Here is a 15,062-nt window from a genome sequence, read left to right as displayed (position 1 = left end):
AGGTGAGCTTACAAGCTGCAGGGATCCAAATATATGGCTTCATACTTAAAAGCAGACATGCAAGAAATTAAAAATATAGCTCGAAGGTTTAATGTTGCCTTTTAAGTGTGCTTAAATTCATAATCATATTCTAGCAGTCTGTCTGAGGCAGCAAGGGCTGATATAGGAAAGATATAAACACATCAACTTCCAGTGAGAGCCTCCACAAATCCTATTTTGATAAGGCCTTAAATCTGTGGTGATCAGGCCATAAAATTCCCCTACAGTTTCAGCAATACGTGGAAAACAGTCCTCAACAGTTTTTTTTCCCCTTTTAATTTTGCATGCAGACTGTCTAGCCTCTGCGTGTAAATCTTCCCCTCCCCCAAAGCCTGGGGGGGAAATATGGGCAACATGTGGCATGTTAGGAACGTTTCAAGTATAAATATAAAACTGGTTTGTAAATTTTAATTTACCTCTTAATAATTCTTCTGACTTATTACGGACTATTTTTTTTTCAAGCATACGAGAGCTTAGAGATTTAGTGGAAAAGTGTTACAATAACTGTAGGTGGTGGACAGGGGGTTAACCATTTATCAAAGAGTGGCTTCTCCATCAGTGGGAGGACGTTTTAGGTGACGCATAGAATCATGGCTGTAGATGATGGAAGGTCTTGCTAATGTGATTAATGCCATTAAATTACTAATAGAAGACCCACAGAATGCACATGAGTGTTCCCTGAGGAAGAGCCCTGTTAAGGAGTCTCCATTCCTGACAGCTGCTCGTTAATTTCAGAGAACCCCTTCAGCACGTGGCTGCTTGTGGGGACTGTGAATGCTGACACTTGCCGCCTGGTGCTGTGGTACCCTAGGAGCACGGCAAGCTAGTATGTAAAGAGCCATCGAACACAGCTACAGCCCTTAACTTCTCTGTGGTTTGCTGTTGATACAGAACTCTATCCTCTGAGGAGGACTTCTGAGTGGAAATATTCTCTAGAAAAATCTCTAATTGTTGCTGCAGAATCTCCTCTTCCAATGGAAGTATTTAAGGTGAGTGGCGATTATTTTTTTCTCTCTCCCTCCCTCCCTCCCTCCCTCTCTCCCTCCTTCCCTCCCCTCTCTCCATCCTCCTCCCTCTTTTCAATTATAAACCAAACTGCTGGAGAGCTCAGTGGGTGATGCTCTTGTCAGGCAAGCATGAGGTCCTGAGTTTGGATTCCCCATCATGTATGTAGAAGCTAACACATATGTGTTACTGCATGTCTGTAATTCCAGTGCTATGGTGAGATGGGAGGCAGACACAGGAGAATTTCAGGAAACTCATGGGCCAGCTAACCTGGCATTATGGCACTGTGAGCAAGGGTCATTGTCTGGCCTGACACCTGAGGATGTCTTCCTGTTTGCATAGGGGTACTATGGTGTGAATATGCCTGCATGCACACACATGGGAACACATACATGTGCTTGTCATACATACATACATACTATGTACACATATATCACACACTAACTTGAAAAAGAAAAGGAAAACCTGCTGTATGGCAAATCTTGTCCCGTGGCTAGGTCACTCCCTGCTTTGACCATTTCCATTTTAAACTCTGGAAATCGTGTCTGTCCCCCTTTACTATTTTAAAACTGAGTTTTTAAGTAAATACTCTCTCAGTGGGTCAAGCACTTGCCTCACTAGCAGGAGGACCTGATTTTGAGTCCCTTAGGACCCATGTAAGGGGACATGGTGGCACACACTTGTCATCTTAGTACTTGGGAGGTAGGGAGAAGCCGATGGGAGGTGTGGGTGGATGATGGACTGGGAAGGACTGTAGGGAGAGGGAAGGAGAGAGGGAGGGAGGGAGGGAAGGTGGGAGGGAGGGAGGGAGAGAAAGGGGCAGGGTTGATTGGTTTTTTCTTAGACTCAGTTTTCTCAACGGCTGATGAGACTGTGGAGTGTGTGCTACAATCCAGCCTTTTGCCAGGTCCTCCCACAGAAATGAATAGAGTAGGAAACTCATTTCAACTGCAGTGGATTGCCACACTATTAACTAAATCATGTGGCCAGTTTAGCATTGCCCCCCTATTCTGAGAGGACTGGGAGATGGTGTCTTCTGGGGAGAGCTCATGAGAGTCCCAGGGTTGTTGCTGTCCATACTAACTCCGTGAGATCTTGCTTGCCTTTGCTTTCGGACATAGCTGGTGCTGCGGAGTCTTCTGAGGAGTCTGAACTGTTGATGGGCTTAGCTCTGGGCCTTTCTGCTGAAGGCGTCAGTTTTGGTTTTGCTGAATTGGTTAAATTGGTCCGTTGTTCATTAGCTATTTTATTTTTTTTCTATGAAGAGGGCTCATCTCTTAAAAACAGAACAAGCAAAACCCCTCTGTACGATCTTTGGGCTTATTGCTTGGGACATGAACTTAAGGTGGGTTTTTTGGTTTGACACCTCAGTCTGCTGCTGTTGTTGTCAGAACCCTTTATTTTTACTTTTTTCTGTGCTAAACATTGATGCCTCATCTTTCCAAGGCCTGTCAAATCTGGTGTGGTGCTTCCCCTTGGATTGTCGTGTCGTGATGAGTTCCTTGGGGTCCCAGGGTACCTCCACATGGCTCTGTTTTATGTTCTCCTAGCTCACTTTGTACCTGTGTTGTTATTTCTGTTAAATTATTACTCATCTTCCAGTATTAAATATAAATTATCTGAAGGATTCTTTACCTGAATCCCCAGCCTTGACAAGGCTATATGATCAGCTCATGTGGTATCACGTATGCCAGTAATATGTGGTCACATGTATGGTTCTATATGTAATAGCCATGCCTTTTTGCCTAACTGGAACCTCCAGGAAGGAAACGGCTATATGCTTTGTGCATGGTTGGAAACAATTCCTGGCACTTAATAACTATTTGTCAAATAAGTTAACAGATTCTTGAATGGACCACATGCATTTAACTTACTAGATTTTAAAATTCTGAGTTAATATACTTATAGATTAATTGAACATATAACTGTATTTAGAAAGTGCGAATACTGAGACTTGAAAGGCAGAAACATTAATAATCTCGATCTGTTTTTAATTAAAAAGGGACTGATTCATTAAACATTTATTGAGCAGCTACTCTCTGCAAAAGGCCGTTATGTCTTGTTGCCCTGATTCCAGGATTTAATTTAAGTTGGTTTATATTTTCTAAAATACGATCATCTTCTTTCCTCACCCTCGACTCATCCTATGAGAATTCAGACCCTTTTTGTACATTGCTATCTCAGAATTACCATCTTAGTCAATGTTTTGCTGTAGCTAAGCGTTGCTTTAAAAGTGAGTACTAAGTACTGCTTTGGGGGCTCAGCAGAAGGCAGTGGCACATGGGGTAGACGCTTCACAAATGAGAGCTGGCTGCACCGATTAGCCGTGTTATATGTCACCTGATGGGAGAGAAAAGGAAGCGATAATCAACCTTACTTGGATGAGGTCCATATTTAATTTTTAAGTCTTGAGAAGTTTGCTTCTTAATGCTACTGTAACAAATTGCCATGGACTGAGTTTGAGTCCCTTAGGACCTGTGTAAAACAGGGTGACGTGGAGGCGCACACTTGTAATCTTTGTACTTGGGGGGTAGGGAGAAGTAGATGGGGGTGTGGGTGGATGATGGACAGGAAAGGACTATGGAGAGAGGAGGGAGAGAAAAGGAGGAGGGAAGGGAGGGAGGGGACAGGGGTGATTGGTTTTCTTAGACTCAGTTTTTTCAATGGCTAATGAGATGTTGGAGTGAGGAAGGTGAACACTGGTGACCTTTCTTAGCTGCTGTCTACCTTATTTTTTGAGATAGTGTCTGCCATGTCAGCTGGAACTCAATGGTTTGGCCGCACTAGTTGGCCAACAAGCTCGAGCCACCTCCTTGGCTCCACCTCCTAAGTGCCAGGACTACAGGCACATGCTGCCAGGTCTGACTTTGCACATGGCTTTTGGGGATCCAAACTCAAGTCCTTATGTTTGCACAGCAAGCACTGTACCAACTGAGCCGTTTCTCCAGCCTTGATAAATTATCATAGGTATGTGATAATGATGACACACACACACACACACACACACACACACACACACACACACATGTATTTCCCTCATTATCACCAGTGTTTCTCAGTGAACAGGACTCTACTTCTGTTTCTGTCGTTATCTCACTGGGAATACACATTTAAATTCAGCAGCGACTCATCTGGGATGCACGTTGTTATGGAAATTTGCCACAGTGTTTGTTCTGATGTTCGGAGACAGAAGTCAAAGCTAAGCACAGTTAATGGCCAGATATGAGCAATATTTCCAGGCAATTCTTTTCTTTATTATTTTTGCACTTTAGATAACATAGGCATTTTGATGGAATGAACCTCATTTTGTGCAGCTCCTTTCTTTGGGCAGCGTGTTCACACGTTCCGTGTCTCTCTCTCTTCATGCTGTCAGTCAGGATCAGGACCTCTGTTTTCTCTCTGCCTTGAACACAAGCAAAAACAGTAGTATACCAAGAAACTCATCCACCAGGCTACCTGCTGCGCTGCACCTGGACCTGAGACACAATGCAGAATAACTTTAAGGTCTCCTGTTTTGAAAGAATTCTGAGTGATCATTTTTGGACGATAGAGACAGGTGTCAATATGCAAACTCAGTTGGAAGATGAGTAATGTCCTGTGTTAAAATAAAAACCAAGGGACAATAGAAAAACGCATTTTATTGGAAAATAAATAAGGGTTTCTTTCTGACAAACCCACCTGAGGATTTAGTGGTTGAAAAGAATTAGCAAAAATGATTCCTATTTTGGCAGTAACTTATTCATTAAAAATAATAGAGAGGGGTTGGGGGTGGCGATGTAGCTCAGTTGTGGGGTGCTTGCCTAGCGTGTGGAAAGCCTCCAGCACTGCATACACATGATGCCGTGGCACATGCCTGTATCCCAGCACTGCATACACATGATGCCGTGGCACATGCCTGTATCCCAGCACTCTGGTAGGAGAAGCAGAGGGAGTTTGAGGTCATCCTGGGCTACTTGAGTCTCAAAAATAAACGGCACAGCAAGCAACAGTGACAGTGGCATAGAGGGGACCGTGTTGCGTGTTTTCACTGGACACTGATTTGGAACACGTTTGCCTGAGTCACACATCTGGGCAGTCCTGCTGGTACTCGACTAAAGACACCTGTATATGTGGATACAAACTCTAGTGGTAGAACAATGTTTACCTGTTTTGCAGCCTCTGCACTAACCCCCCCCCCCCGTTTAATTAATTGACCTATCCTCTATCGTTGTGTTGTTTTTGTCTCTCATAAAGAACTACTAAGATATTTTCTTCAGAGCTTATTTCTTCCATCAAACAGTGAAGCCTTATCTAGGTTTGTGGTCAACAGTTGCTTCAGATTTTTTTTTTAGCTCAGTGTCTGCAAAGAAAGAGAGTGGGGTGCTGGTGTGGTGTGTAGGAGGGAAAGGGAAGTGATAAATGGTGTAATTATATGACAGCCTAGAAAAGGAAAATACATTGCGAATATAACCACTAAAAGGTTGGAGGAAACTTGGTTTCAAAATGGGGCCAACAGAGGCTAAAATGCAAGAGTCAGTCAGCAGCAAATGCAGTGCCGCTTGCTGTGTTCAAACTTCCTGTGCTTTCTGCCGTCATCATTGCTTTTTATTATCTGTCCTCTCTGTAGATTTCAGCCCACTTTTGTGGCAAATGGTGACTAATCAGAGTTTCCATGGTAGGACATACACACACACACACACACACACACACACACACACACACACACACACCCTGAAGATAAATCAGGAACAGCTTTTCTTACCTCCCCAGTTTGTGGGAATAAAATACATGTTTGTTTCTTAGACGACTAGGGAAGGGCAGTCATGTGAAGAAGTGACATCCGTGGCTGCTCATAATCAAGTGAAAATACCCAGGATCAGTTTGCGGCTAGGCACTGGAAAGACCTGCGAACAGGGAGAAAGATGTTAGGGATGAATTGAAATTAAGAAAGCATCTCTGCTTGATACCAAAAACAAACAAACAAACAAACAAACAAACAACAACAACAAAAAAACCAACCACAAAACAACCCAGGAACTGCATTTCAAGAAATCTTACCACTCACATGCTTGAAATATCAAGGGCTTGTCTCTTGCTGAAAAAGCTCAGACTCGACTTCATTGACTCACACGTAGCGCGTGTAGTTTTTATTTTAACGTCTCTCCTATACCCTCTTTGTGTATGTGCGCATACCTGTTCGTGTGTTGCTGCATGTGTGTGTATGTGCACGTAAGGGGGTCAGAGGTCAGTGTTTTGTTTGTTCTTTGTGGCTTTCTCCCACTGAATCTGGAGCACACTATTTCAGTGAGACTAGGTGGCCGGCGAGCCCCAGGGCTCCACCTGTCCTCGCCTTGCCAGAACATAGATTATAAGAAGCCCAGGGCTGCTCTGCCAAGCTCTTTGGTCTTTGGGCTCTGAGAGTTAGGTCCTGTGCTTGCACATCAGCATGTTCCCCGTCCAGCCACCTCCTCAGCCCTCCTGGTTGGTTCTTGTTGGTCCCTGGACCTAGAACTTCCACGGTGTGATGTACAATGTTTGTGATCACCTGTGACATGTATTCCACTTCCTCTTTAAACAAATAATGGAAACACAATGCGTTTGCCACTGAACACCAACCGGCAGAGTTGTTGTTCAGTGTTGGATTCTGTTTCTAGTCTCCACATTTCCTGTCCTGCATTTTCCTTCTCGTTCTAATCTGACTCCTGCCTCCCACAGGTAGTTAGGTATCACCACTGACCAGACGACACGGGGCTGAGCAGCAGGGACTCCATGCTTCCTGTTTTCCTTTGTTGAAGCAGAGGGGGAGCCATTTTTTATGTATGCCCGCGCGAAAATAGACCTGTGATTGCCTTCGGTATTGCTTCTCTGGCCAGTTCCTCCTCAGTGTCTGTGGCTGTCACGGAGGTCAGGATAAGAGGTGTTGATTTCACCAGGGCTCTTCGTAGATCAAGAGCTTGGGACATGGCTCCGTTGGCAGAATGCTTGCCTAACATGCACGAAGGCCTGAGTTCGATTCCCGTCACCACACACGCTGTGTGTGATATGCCATGCCTATAATGTCAGCTATTTAGAGTGAGACAAGGAGGCGCTCTAGACCAGATGTGGGCCGGCATAGCAGAAACCAAACTCATCGATTAATGAGGACGTGTCCTCTGAGAAACACATTCTCTGGTGGTCATGACATTGTGTGAACAGCACAGAATGTCCTTCTACCAAGCCAGATGGTGTAGGTCACCTGACACAGCCTTTTTATGCACTAAGTCAGTGTGTGTGGCAAAGAGGAGAAGACTGAAGCTGCTGCTCCTGTAGCACAAGTTTTACAGCGTCTCATTTTTAATAAATAGAAGGCTATGCTCTAAAATAGCAGTAAAGCATGGGATAGCATGGATATAAACCCACAACACAGTCTTTTATTCCGCGGCCAGGTATCCTCCGCGCTATGGATATGCTCAGTATTTCCTTATGACCAGAACTGCAGTAGTGTTGTTTATATGGGGTCCCCACTTTGTGACATTAAATTGCTTATGATGCCTGCTGGCAACAGAACCTTTTCAGGCCCATGACTAGGATCCTTTAAGGGCCCTGTTATGCGGGTGGTCCAGCACAAGACAGCATAAGACTATACTTTAATAAGATTCCTAGTCTGTTTTGTGTCCTCGCATGGTTCATTTTCTGTCATCTATGACACAAAGAGCTGTTAAGCAGGGCCTAAAAGTACTCCCGGGTAACTGTGGGGGTTAAATGCACCTTTCACCTTTGCAGTCTGTAAATAAAGAGTGGCAACAGCAGCAGCAGCAGCTAATCTAGTTTGGTATGCTGACACACAGCGCCTCTAATCCGTTCTTTGTGTTTGCTTTCTGAATTTGTTATGTTTCATAAACAGAGCCAAAGGGGCATCTGGGAGAGGACTAGTTGAGACTGTTTGTTTCTTTGTACTACAGAAATTCTATGGACACCTTAACTTTACTAAGAGCTTGTTCATGGTGCTGGGGAGAGGTCGCCCTTGGTAAAGACTAGGCCATGCCATTTGAAGAAGCTAGGACAGGTGGTCCAAGCTTGGGAATGCCAGTCTTGGGGAGAAGTAGGCCTGGTGGGCCTCTGGGGCTCTGCTTATACTTTCACATGCATTGTGTCTGTCCTGAAGAGGAAGTTGCAAACAGCAGTGACTGTGGTGGGGAGGCCAGTAAGACAGCGTCTGAGCTTCTCACTTGACACTTCACTTCTTCAGAGGCTTACATGAGAACTACATGACAAGGTAATGCAGGTGTGCAGACAGACAGACAGACAGACAGACAGTTATATCTATCTATCTATCTATCTATCTATCTATCTATCTATCTATCTATCATCTATCTTGTGTCTGTCATTTATCTAGATATTGTCTGTCTATCTATCTATCTATCTATCTATCTATCTATCTATCATCTGTCTGTATATCTAGGTACCTTTGAATGCCATGAAATAACAGCAACAGCAAAGGCAAACACAAACACACACACACACACACACACACACACACACACACACACACACACACACACACACAAAACGAAGCCATAGGTACATCCTGTGAAAGCCAACGAGAGCTCTTGGAATGATTTTGGTGACAATTCCTAATTGTTGAGTAGCAATTGCTCTGGGACATGAGCATGTGGGCCATATCCTATGTAGACCGCACCTTTATTGCTGCCACAAGAGCCACGTAGGTTAACTTGAGCCACTACCATCATCGTCAGTGCACTTACTTAGATCACTGTTTTGTAACACCGCATCCTGCTCAGAATAGTGGCATGTTTGTGGCTATTCCCTTTCTTTTAAAAGCATCTTCTAACATTACACATTAGGTACCTAGAGCGGTGGCCATAGAAGGACAGGTGACAGCAGAGAGCTTGCAGTATAAACAGGCACAAAGATAGGATTCCCAGATCTCCTTTTGAGGGAGCATCCAAGTGGGTCAGTGCTATAAGAAATATCTGTGCATCTCTTGGGGCAGTAGGGCTCTGGGCTTCCATGGTAAGTTACTGCTGTGTGGTAGGAGGCCGAGGCATTAGGTGAGAGATACTGAGGACATTGATGAGAAGTGACAAGGGAGCAGCTGCCCTTCAGGTGTCTTGTTAAACATCTGGCTTTCTTCTTTTCTCCACTCAAGCCAGTGGTTCCCCACTGAAGGTCACCGGGGTGGGGGATGGGGGTAGGCAGTATGCCTCATCAAAGGACATAGGACAGCGTCTGGAAATGTTTTTACTGTCACAGTGAAATGTCTTGTGTTGTTGGTGTGTAGTGGGCCAAAGATTTGGCAAAATATCCTACAGTCCAGGAGGCAGTTCCCTACAAGGGATAAACTGGTACCCAAAGTCAGTAGCAACAAGTATGAGAAATTCTTACCTATTTTGTGAGTTGGCAGAAGGACCCCAAGGGGAAGGCCTTGGAGCTGGCTGACTAGCTGCTGGTGCCTTAAGGTTTGCCATCCTCCCACCATGCAGAGCGTCAACTGCAGGCTTGCTCCCTGCCTAGCTGTGACTGATGGTCTGAGAAAGGTTGGCAGTCAGTCAGCCAAGTGGGGCCTTGTTCCTTTCTAACTCCGCCATCTTTCAAAGATGGCGTCTCTACAGGAAGACCTTTCAGGATTTGCCTCCTGTTTCCATGGCAACAGTGGAGTTGCCTTTAGAGTGCCCAGCTAAAGGGACTCTTCTGCTTTAATTGTGTCCATCAGTGTGGTTAGGGTGGGTGTGAAGCTGATAGGGCATCTTTCTCCCCCCCACCCCCATTCTTGTCCCATTTCAGCCCATCCTGCCTTGAGTGTTGCCTTGGCAACTTTAAAGGCACATTGTAGCTTTTTGGAAGTGAGTTAATGAAACAGGAGAAAGAAAAGAGCAGAAATCAGTGTTTACATATGCATATAAATTGGGCATCAGGTGTGTTTTTGTTTACTTATTTAGTGTGTGTATGTTTGTGTGCATATGCATGACTGCATACACATGTGTATTTCATTGTTTGCCTTTGCATAAATTGTGAGGGCCAGAGCATGGCATTGAATGTTTACCTTTATTGTCCTTAGCTTTTGAGAGAGGGCCACCCACTGAACCCAGAACTGACTTTCTAGGAAGCTCCAGGGGGTCCACATATTGCAGGCCTTCTAGAATTACAAGCATGTGCTGCTTTGCCTGGATTTTTGCTAAGGTGTTAGGAGATTTGAACTCATGCCCTCATTGCACTGGAAGTCTTTTGTCCGTTAAGCCACCACCTCGTCTCCTGGTGCTGTAAGGAAGAGGAGATACTGGGCTACTTGCCAGTGTTTTTGGGGGTGCAACGTGGTAATCAGTAGAAGGTGTTCCTAGTGCCCGTGACTTTACCATTTTTTTTTATTTTTAAACAATTTAATTTCAGTTTTGGACCTACCTATGAAATAGTCCTGACATAATCACCTTTTAAGAGTTGTGTGGCTCAGGTTGCCGTACATAATACTTCATTTCTCCTCACTATTTTTTAACTTGATTGAATGCTCCACTTGGAGATAAAAATTGCTTTTTACAGCTGTGAGCATAAAATGGAAAAGCTTATCGCTGCTAAGTGTATAGATTTTTTCATTACATTTTTTGTTATAAATATTTCACTGGCTAAATTCAAATGAGTATGATGGAATTGAAACATAATAATACTATTGATTTAATAAATACTGGCATTCCAATGTCATTTCTTGATGAAATTAATATTATGTGAGTCATTTTCTAATAAGTACATGAGCATTAAGTCATTCTTCAGACAAAAAAGGAACACTGAAACAAATGGCCTTTTAAAAAAAATGACACATGTTGATGTGAATAAAGTTACCAGAGTTCATTATATAACAATTTGGATGTAGTACTAATTAAAACCTTCCTTTAATTTTACTGAAGCCTATTCTTAGAAATTATGCAAATTATTAAGGCATTGAAGAGAAATCCATGTGATGTTTAATTTCCCAATAGACCAAAAACTGGCATGTTGGAACTAAAAAGATTAATATTGCACATTTATTTATTTATTTATTTATTTGTGTGTGTATGTGTGTCTTTGTGACTGTGTGTGCACAGGGTGTGAGTGTCTTTCTCTGCACTCATTCTGTTCCCTGGACACAAGGTCCTTCTCCTTTTGAACTTTGGTTTTGCATTTTCTAGGCAAGGCTCGAGGCCACCAAGCCCCAGGGATCCTCTTGTCTCTGTCCCACTTCCCTGCCTTGAAGTTGACATCCCTGGCATATGTGGGGTGCCTGGTTCATTATGTGGGTGCTTCTCATACCTGGGCAACAGGTGCATGTAACCCCCGAGCCATCTCTCCAGCCACCCCCTGCTATGCTTTTGTGTGAGCACAACATACTAAACTATCTAAGGACTTCAGGGAAACCAGGGGTGCATAAATTATATGCAGGTTATATATAATATATATATATATAAAATATATAACATAATTATATAACATATATTAGATTAAATAAATAATGTTATATGTAATATATGTTATATTTCATATAAACATAAACAGAAAAGAAGACCCAAAGAGCTAATCATGACTAGAGTTATAGCTACTGGCAAGTAAGCTTCTTATGGCCTTCCATTCCATTCTGGAAGTTAGGCTCAGAATTTGGTTATGTACAGCCACGACTGCCTTGCCTTTATATGTTAAAATCCTCATCAGGTACATTTAATTTGGTTGTGCTAATAGTTTGAACTCAGTTTCCTCTGTGCCACATTCTGCATAAGTTTGTGTCCTGTGGGATGTATGTAGTGAGGTGGCGGTGGACAGAGACTGAGTTAGCCACCTGCTCCATCTTACCAGTGTGATTGGCGGGTTCCCCAAGTTTCTGCAGCAATGTTCCTCAGTCTTCCCAGTGCTGACATCCCTCATGTTGTGGTGACCTCCAACCATAAGAATTCTTTAGTTGATACTTCATAACTGTAATTTTGCTACTGTTACGAGTTGTAATCTGATTATCTCATGGATATCTGATATGTGATCCCTGTTGAAAGAGCACTCACCCCCCCCCCACACACAAAGAAGTTGAGAGCCAGACTGCTCTATAGTAAATGTGTAGGCAATGAGTGATTGTTCCAGGTCAAGAAAAGATGTGGGATGTGCACACTTCTTGATTCCCGCTTTCTTTTTCTCTCTATCACCGTCCATAGATTAATAATAATAGCAATTTGTATGTCTGTGAAGATCTTCATTATTCAAACCAAAGCTTGATCAACCTTTCCAGGGAAGTTTGGCTCTCAGTCTCCCCAGGGTGGCTCTCTGAAGAGTCACGTGTTACCCTTTTCTGGGTGTGGCAGCTGCTTCTAAAGGGAAGACATTCCGGGACCCGGATTACAGCAACAGGTGACCACTGTGTTAGCTGGTCCACATACCATGCTTTGATAGTGAGTGGTGAGCCCCTGACCTCTGCTTCTGAGAGGAAAGGGGATCCCCAGTCGGAACTGTAAAGCCAAACCTCCAAATGCACTGAGGCTTGTTCAGACAGATTCCCCCAGAGTAGCACTTCTTGTTTCCCACAGATCAGTTATTGAGCAAATTAAACCTGGAGCCTGTCGGTGGCGGAAGCACATCTCACCCTGCTCGCCCGGCACCGTAGCTTAGCTTAGTGCTTCACATACGCCGTATTTAAAACACCACTGGCAGATGGAGACTGATGTGGGATCAGTCGCTGATGCAAGCTGAACCGCACAGATGAGATTAGCCTGTCGTGGTTAACACTGGTAATGGTAGCAGGAAATAGTATCGATGAAGAGCGGTGATTGATGAAGCACCAAAGGCGTTTTGCTGCACACGTTCCCCATTCATCCTTATGTAATGAACCAGCGCCTGAAAACAGAAAGGATATTTACTCATTATCGATGAGGGGTGGTGGGGCGGTAGTAGCTCAGTTTGGAAAGTGCTTGCCTTGCATGCAGAAAGGCCTAGGTTCGATCCCCAGCACACACCAAGTGGAGCATCACATGCTTGCCACCCCAGCACTTGAGAAGTGGAGGCAGGTGGATCAGAAAGCCAGGGTCATCCTCTGCTACATAGGGAGCTAGACTCCAGCCTGGGCTATATACAATCTTGTCCCAGAAAAAAAAACCTGATGAATCTGTGGCTGAATGTATATTAATGCTTTGTGGTGCCGTTTTAATATCAGAATTCTCTGTTACACATGTTTCCCTAAGCCACTGAAAACTGTTATGCATAAACAGTCAAAATTGGGGGTTTTAAATAAATTACTATTCATAGCTTCACTTTTCAACTTGGTATTAAATAGCTTTAAAAATTTGTGGGAGCCTACAGGTTACGAGATTTATTTTTTATAAATTGTTGATTTTTAGATAATATTATGTCTTTACTTAATTTATTTTTTATTGCATGTGCACATGTAGTTGTGTCTGTGTCTCACCTGTGCTCCAATGCACATGTGGAAACCAGAGGACCACGTGTGGCAGTCCGATTCGCTCCTTTACTGATTGAGTCCACACCTGGCCGCACACTCCTTTATCTGGCAGCCATGTCACCAGTCCACATTTTCAATATATGGTTTTAAAGCACTGGACTAAACAGACAAGCTGTTTGTGCTTGAATTTGGGATCTGAGCGCCTGCATAGGTCACTAAACCTCTTTGATGCTATAACGTCCTCTCTGTAGGATAGAAATGACTCCACAGATGGTATGAGGGGCGGCCGACACCACTGCAGAGGTGTTTGCAAGTACTCACAACCTCTTAGGCATTATTGCTTCCACCTGCCAGGTATTAGCCACGTGACCAATCCAGCTAGTGCAGAGTTACTGGGTGCAGTTAGAGGAGTGAGATCTGCTGAAGTCTGGGGGGGGGGGAGCGGGGGGAGCAGACCTCATCAGTCCTGAGAAGAAAAAGCCCAGGTGTTACAGATCCCTTCACTACGCTGTTCTTCTGAAGATAGTCCCAAGGACAGAGGAACAGGAAGGCATGTTAAGACAGTCCTTCTAGCCAGGCGCGCTGGTGCACAGTTGTAATCCCAGCACTCGGGCAGGCAGGTGGATCTCTGTGAGTTTAAGGCCATCCTGGTCTACAAATATCTATCTATCTATCTATCTATCTATCTATCTATCTATCTATCTATCTATCCCCTCTCTCTCTCTCTCTCTCTCTCTCTCTCTCTGTGTTTGTGTGTGTGTGTGTGTGTGTGTGTGTGTGTGTGTGTGTGTGTGTGCATAAAATGAAGAACCTACTTGAGGGTAAAATAAAAGCAAGGGACTTGGACAATAGGTGGGAATGACATCACTGCTGTTTGTTACAAGAGAGTAGTTTTTCAGGAAGCCATTTAAATGGCTTCCAGTCCCAGTAGTGTTCAGGGTTTCTTGAATGTGACAGGCATATTTGTAAGTGTCCTGAGGACTTAGTACTCTGTGTTGGTATCAGCAGTAATGCCATCTTTGATCCAGTTTTCTAGAACACTGTCAAGGCTGCAGTGTCTGTCTTAAACCACGTTAAGCTTCTACTATCTCTTAGTCCGTAATGGACTTTGCATATTCTCTTCAGGAATCCAGAACTCCGGCTCAGCATTGGGGAGGGTGTTGAGTGTCAGTCATCAGTGTGATTGAATAGATTAGCCTCAGATTCAGTAGTAGACTCTCTTCAAAAAATAAAGTTGGAGAATGATTGAGGGAAGACAGCCAATGTTGACATCTGGAACACACACACACACACACACACACACACACACACACACACACACACACACACACACCCCTTTGAGGGATGCAAGAACAAGTTCAGATTCCTTCAGGAGAAACATCTCACTGTACTATTTTATATCTGAGGACAGGCAGCCATTGATTGGTCCTCACCAGACAAGTGCACACCGTAAGGAATCAGACAAGAGTGTAATCTACAAACAGAGTCCCCCAGGACCACAGAGATTTCTATGTAGTATCAAGAGTATTGGATATAGTAGGATGGATGTGGACGTAGCTAAAGACATCTTTTGGTCAGTGATCAACATCAAATTAAGGGTCTCTGACGGGAGGGTTTTAGAGTGATGGATCTGCTCTGT

At 43.9% G+C, this 15,062-nt stretch overlaps 1 protein-coding gene and 1 long non-coding RNA gene across 2 annotated transcripts in view; one reads left to right on the top strand and one right to left on the bottom strand.

Annotated features, from left to right (window-relative positions):
- The window catches only part of SFMBT2 (Scm like with four mbt domains 2), a 158,446-nt gene that overhangs the window by 73,997 nt on the left and 69,387 nt on the right, over positions 1-15,062 (top strand). Inside the window, exon 7 of the mRNA XM_084783978.1 lies at positions 931-1,028. Coding sequence (XP_084640104.1) covers positions 931-1,028 — 98 coding nt within the window. The remainder of the gene's footprint in view (positions 1-930; positions 1,029-15,062) is intronic.
- LOC311598683 lies at positions 4,377-9,554 on the bottom strand. Its single transcript, XR_014779624.1, has 3 exons — positions 9,409-9,554; positions 5,786-5,927; positions 4,377-4,520 (listed from the first exon to the last, which is right to left on the bottom strand). It is a non-coding gene; the product is annotated as an uncharacterized lncRNA (long non-coding RNA).

Source organism: Acomys minous (genome assembly GCF_964271855.1).
Source record: "Acomys minous genome assembly, chromosome: 5".
Taxonomy (NCBI): Eukaryota; Metazoa; Chordata; class Mammalia; order Rodentia; family Muridae; genus Acomys; species Acomys minous.
The sequence above is the reverse complement of the archived record's forward strand: the minus strand, read 5'-3'. Positions and strand labels throughout refer to the sequence as shown.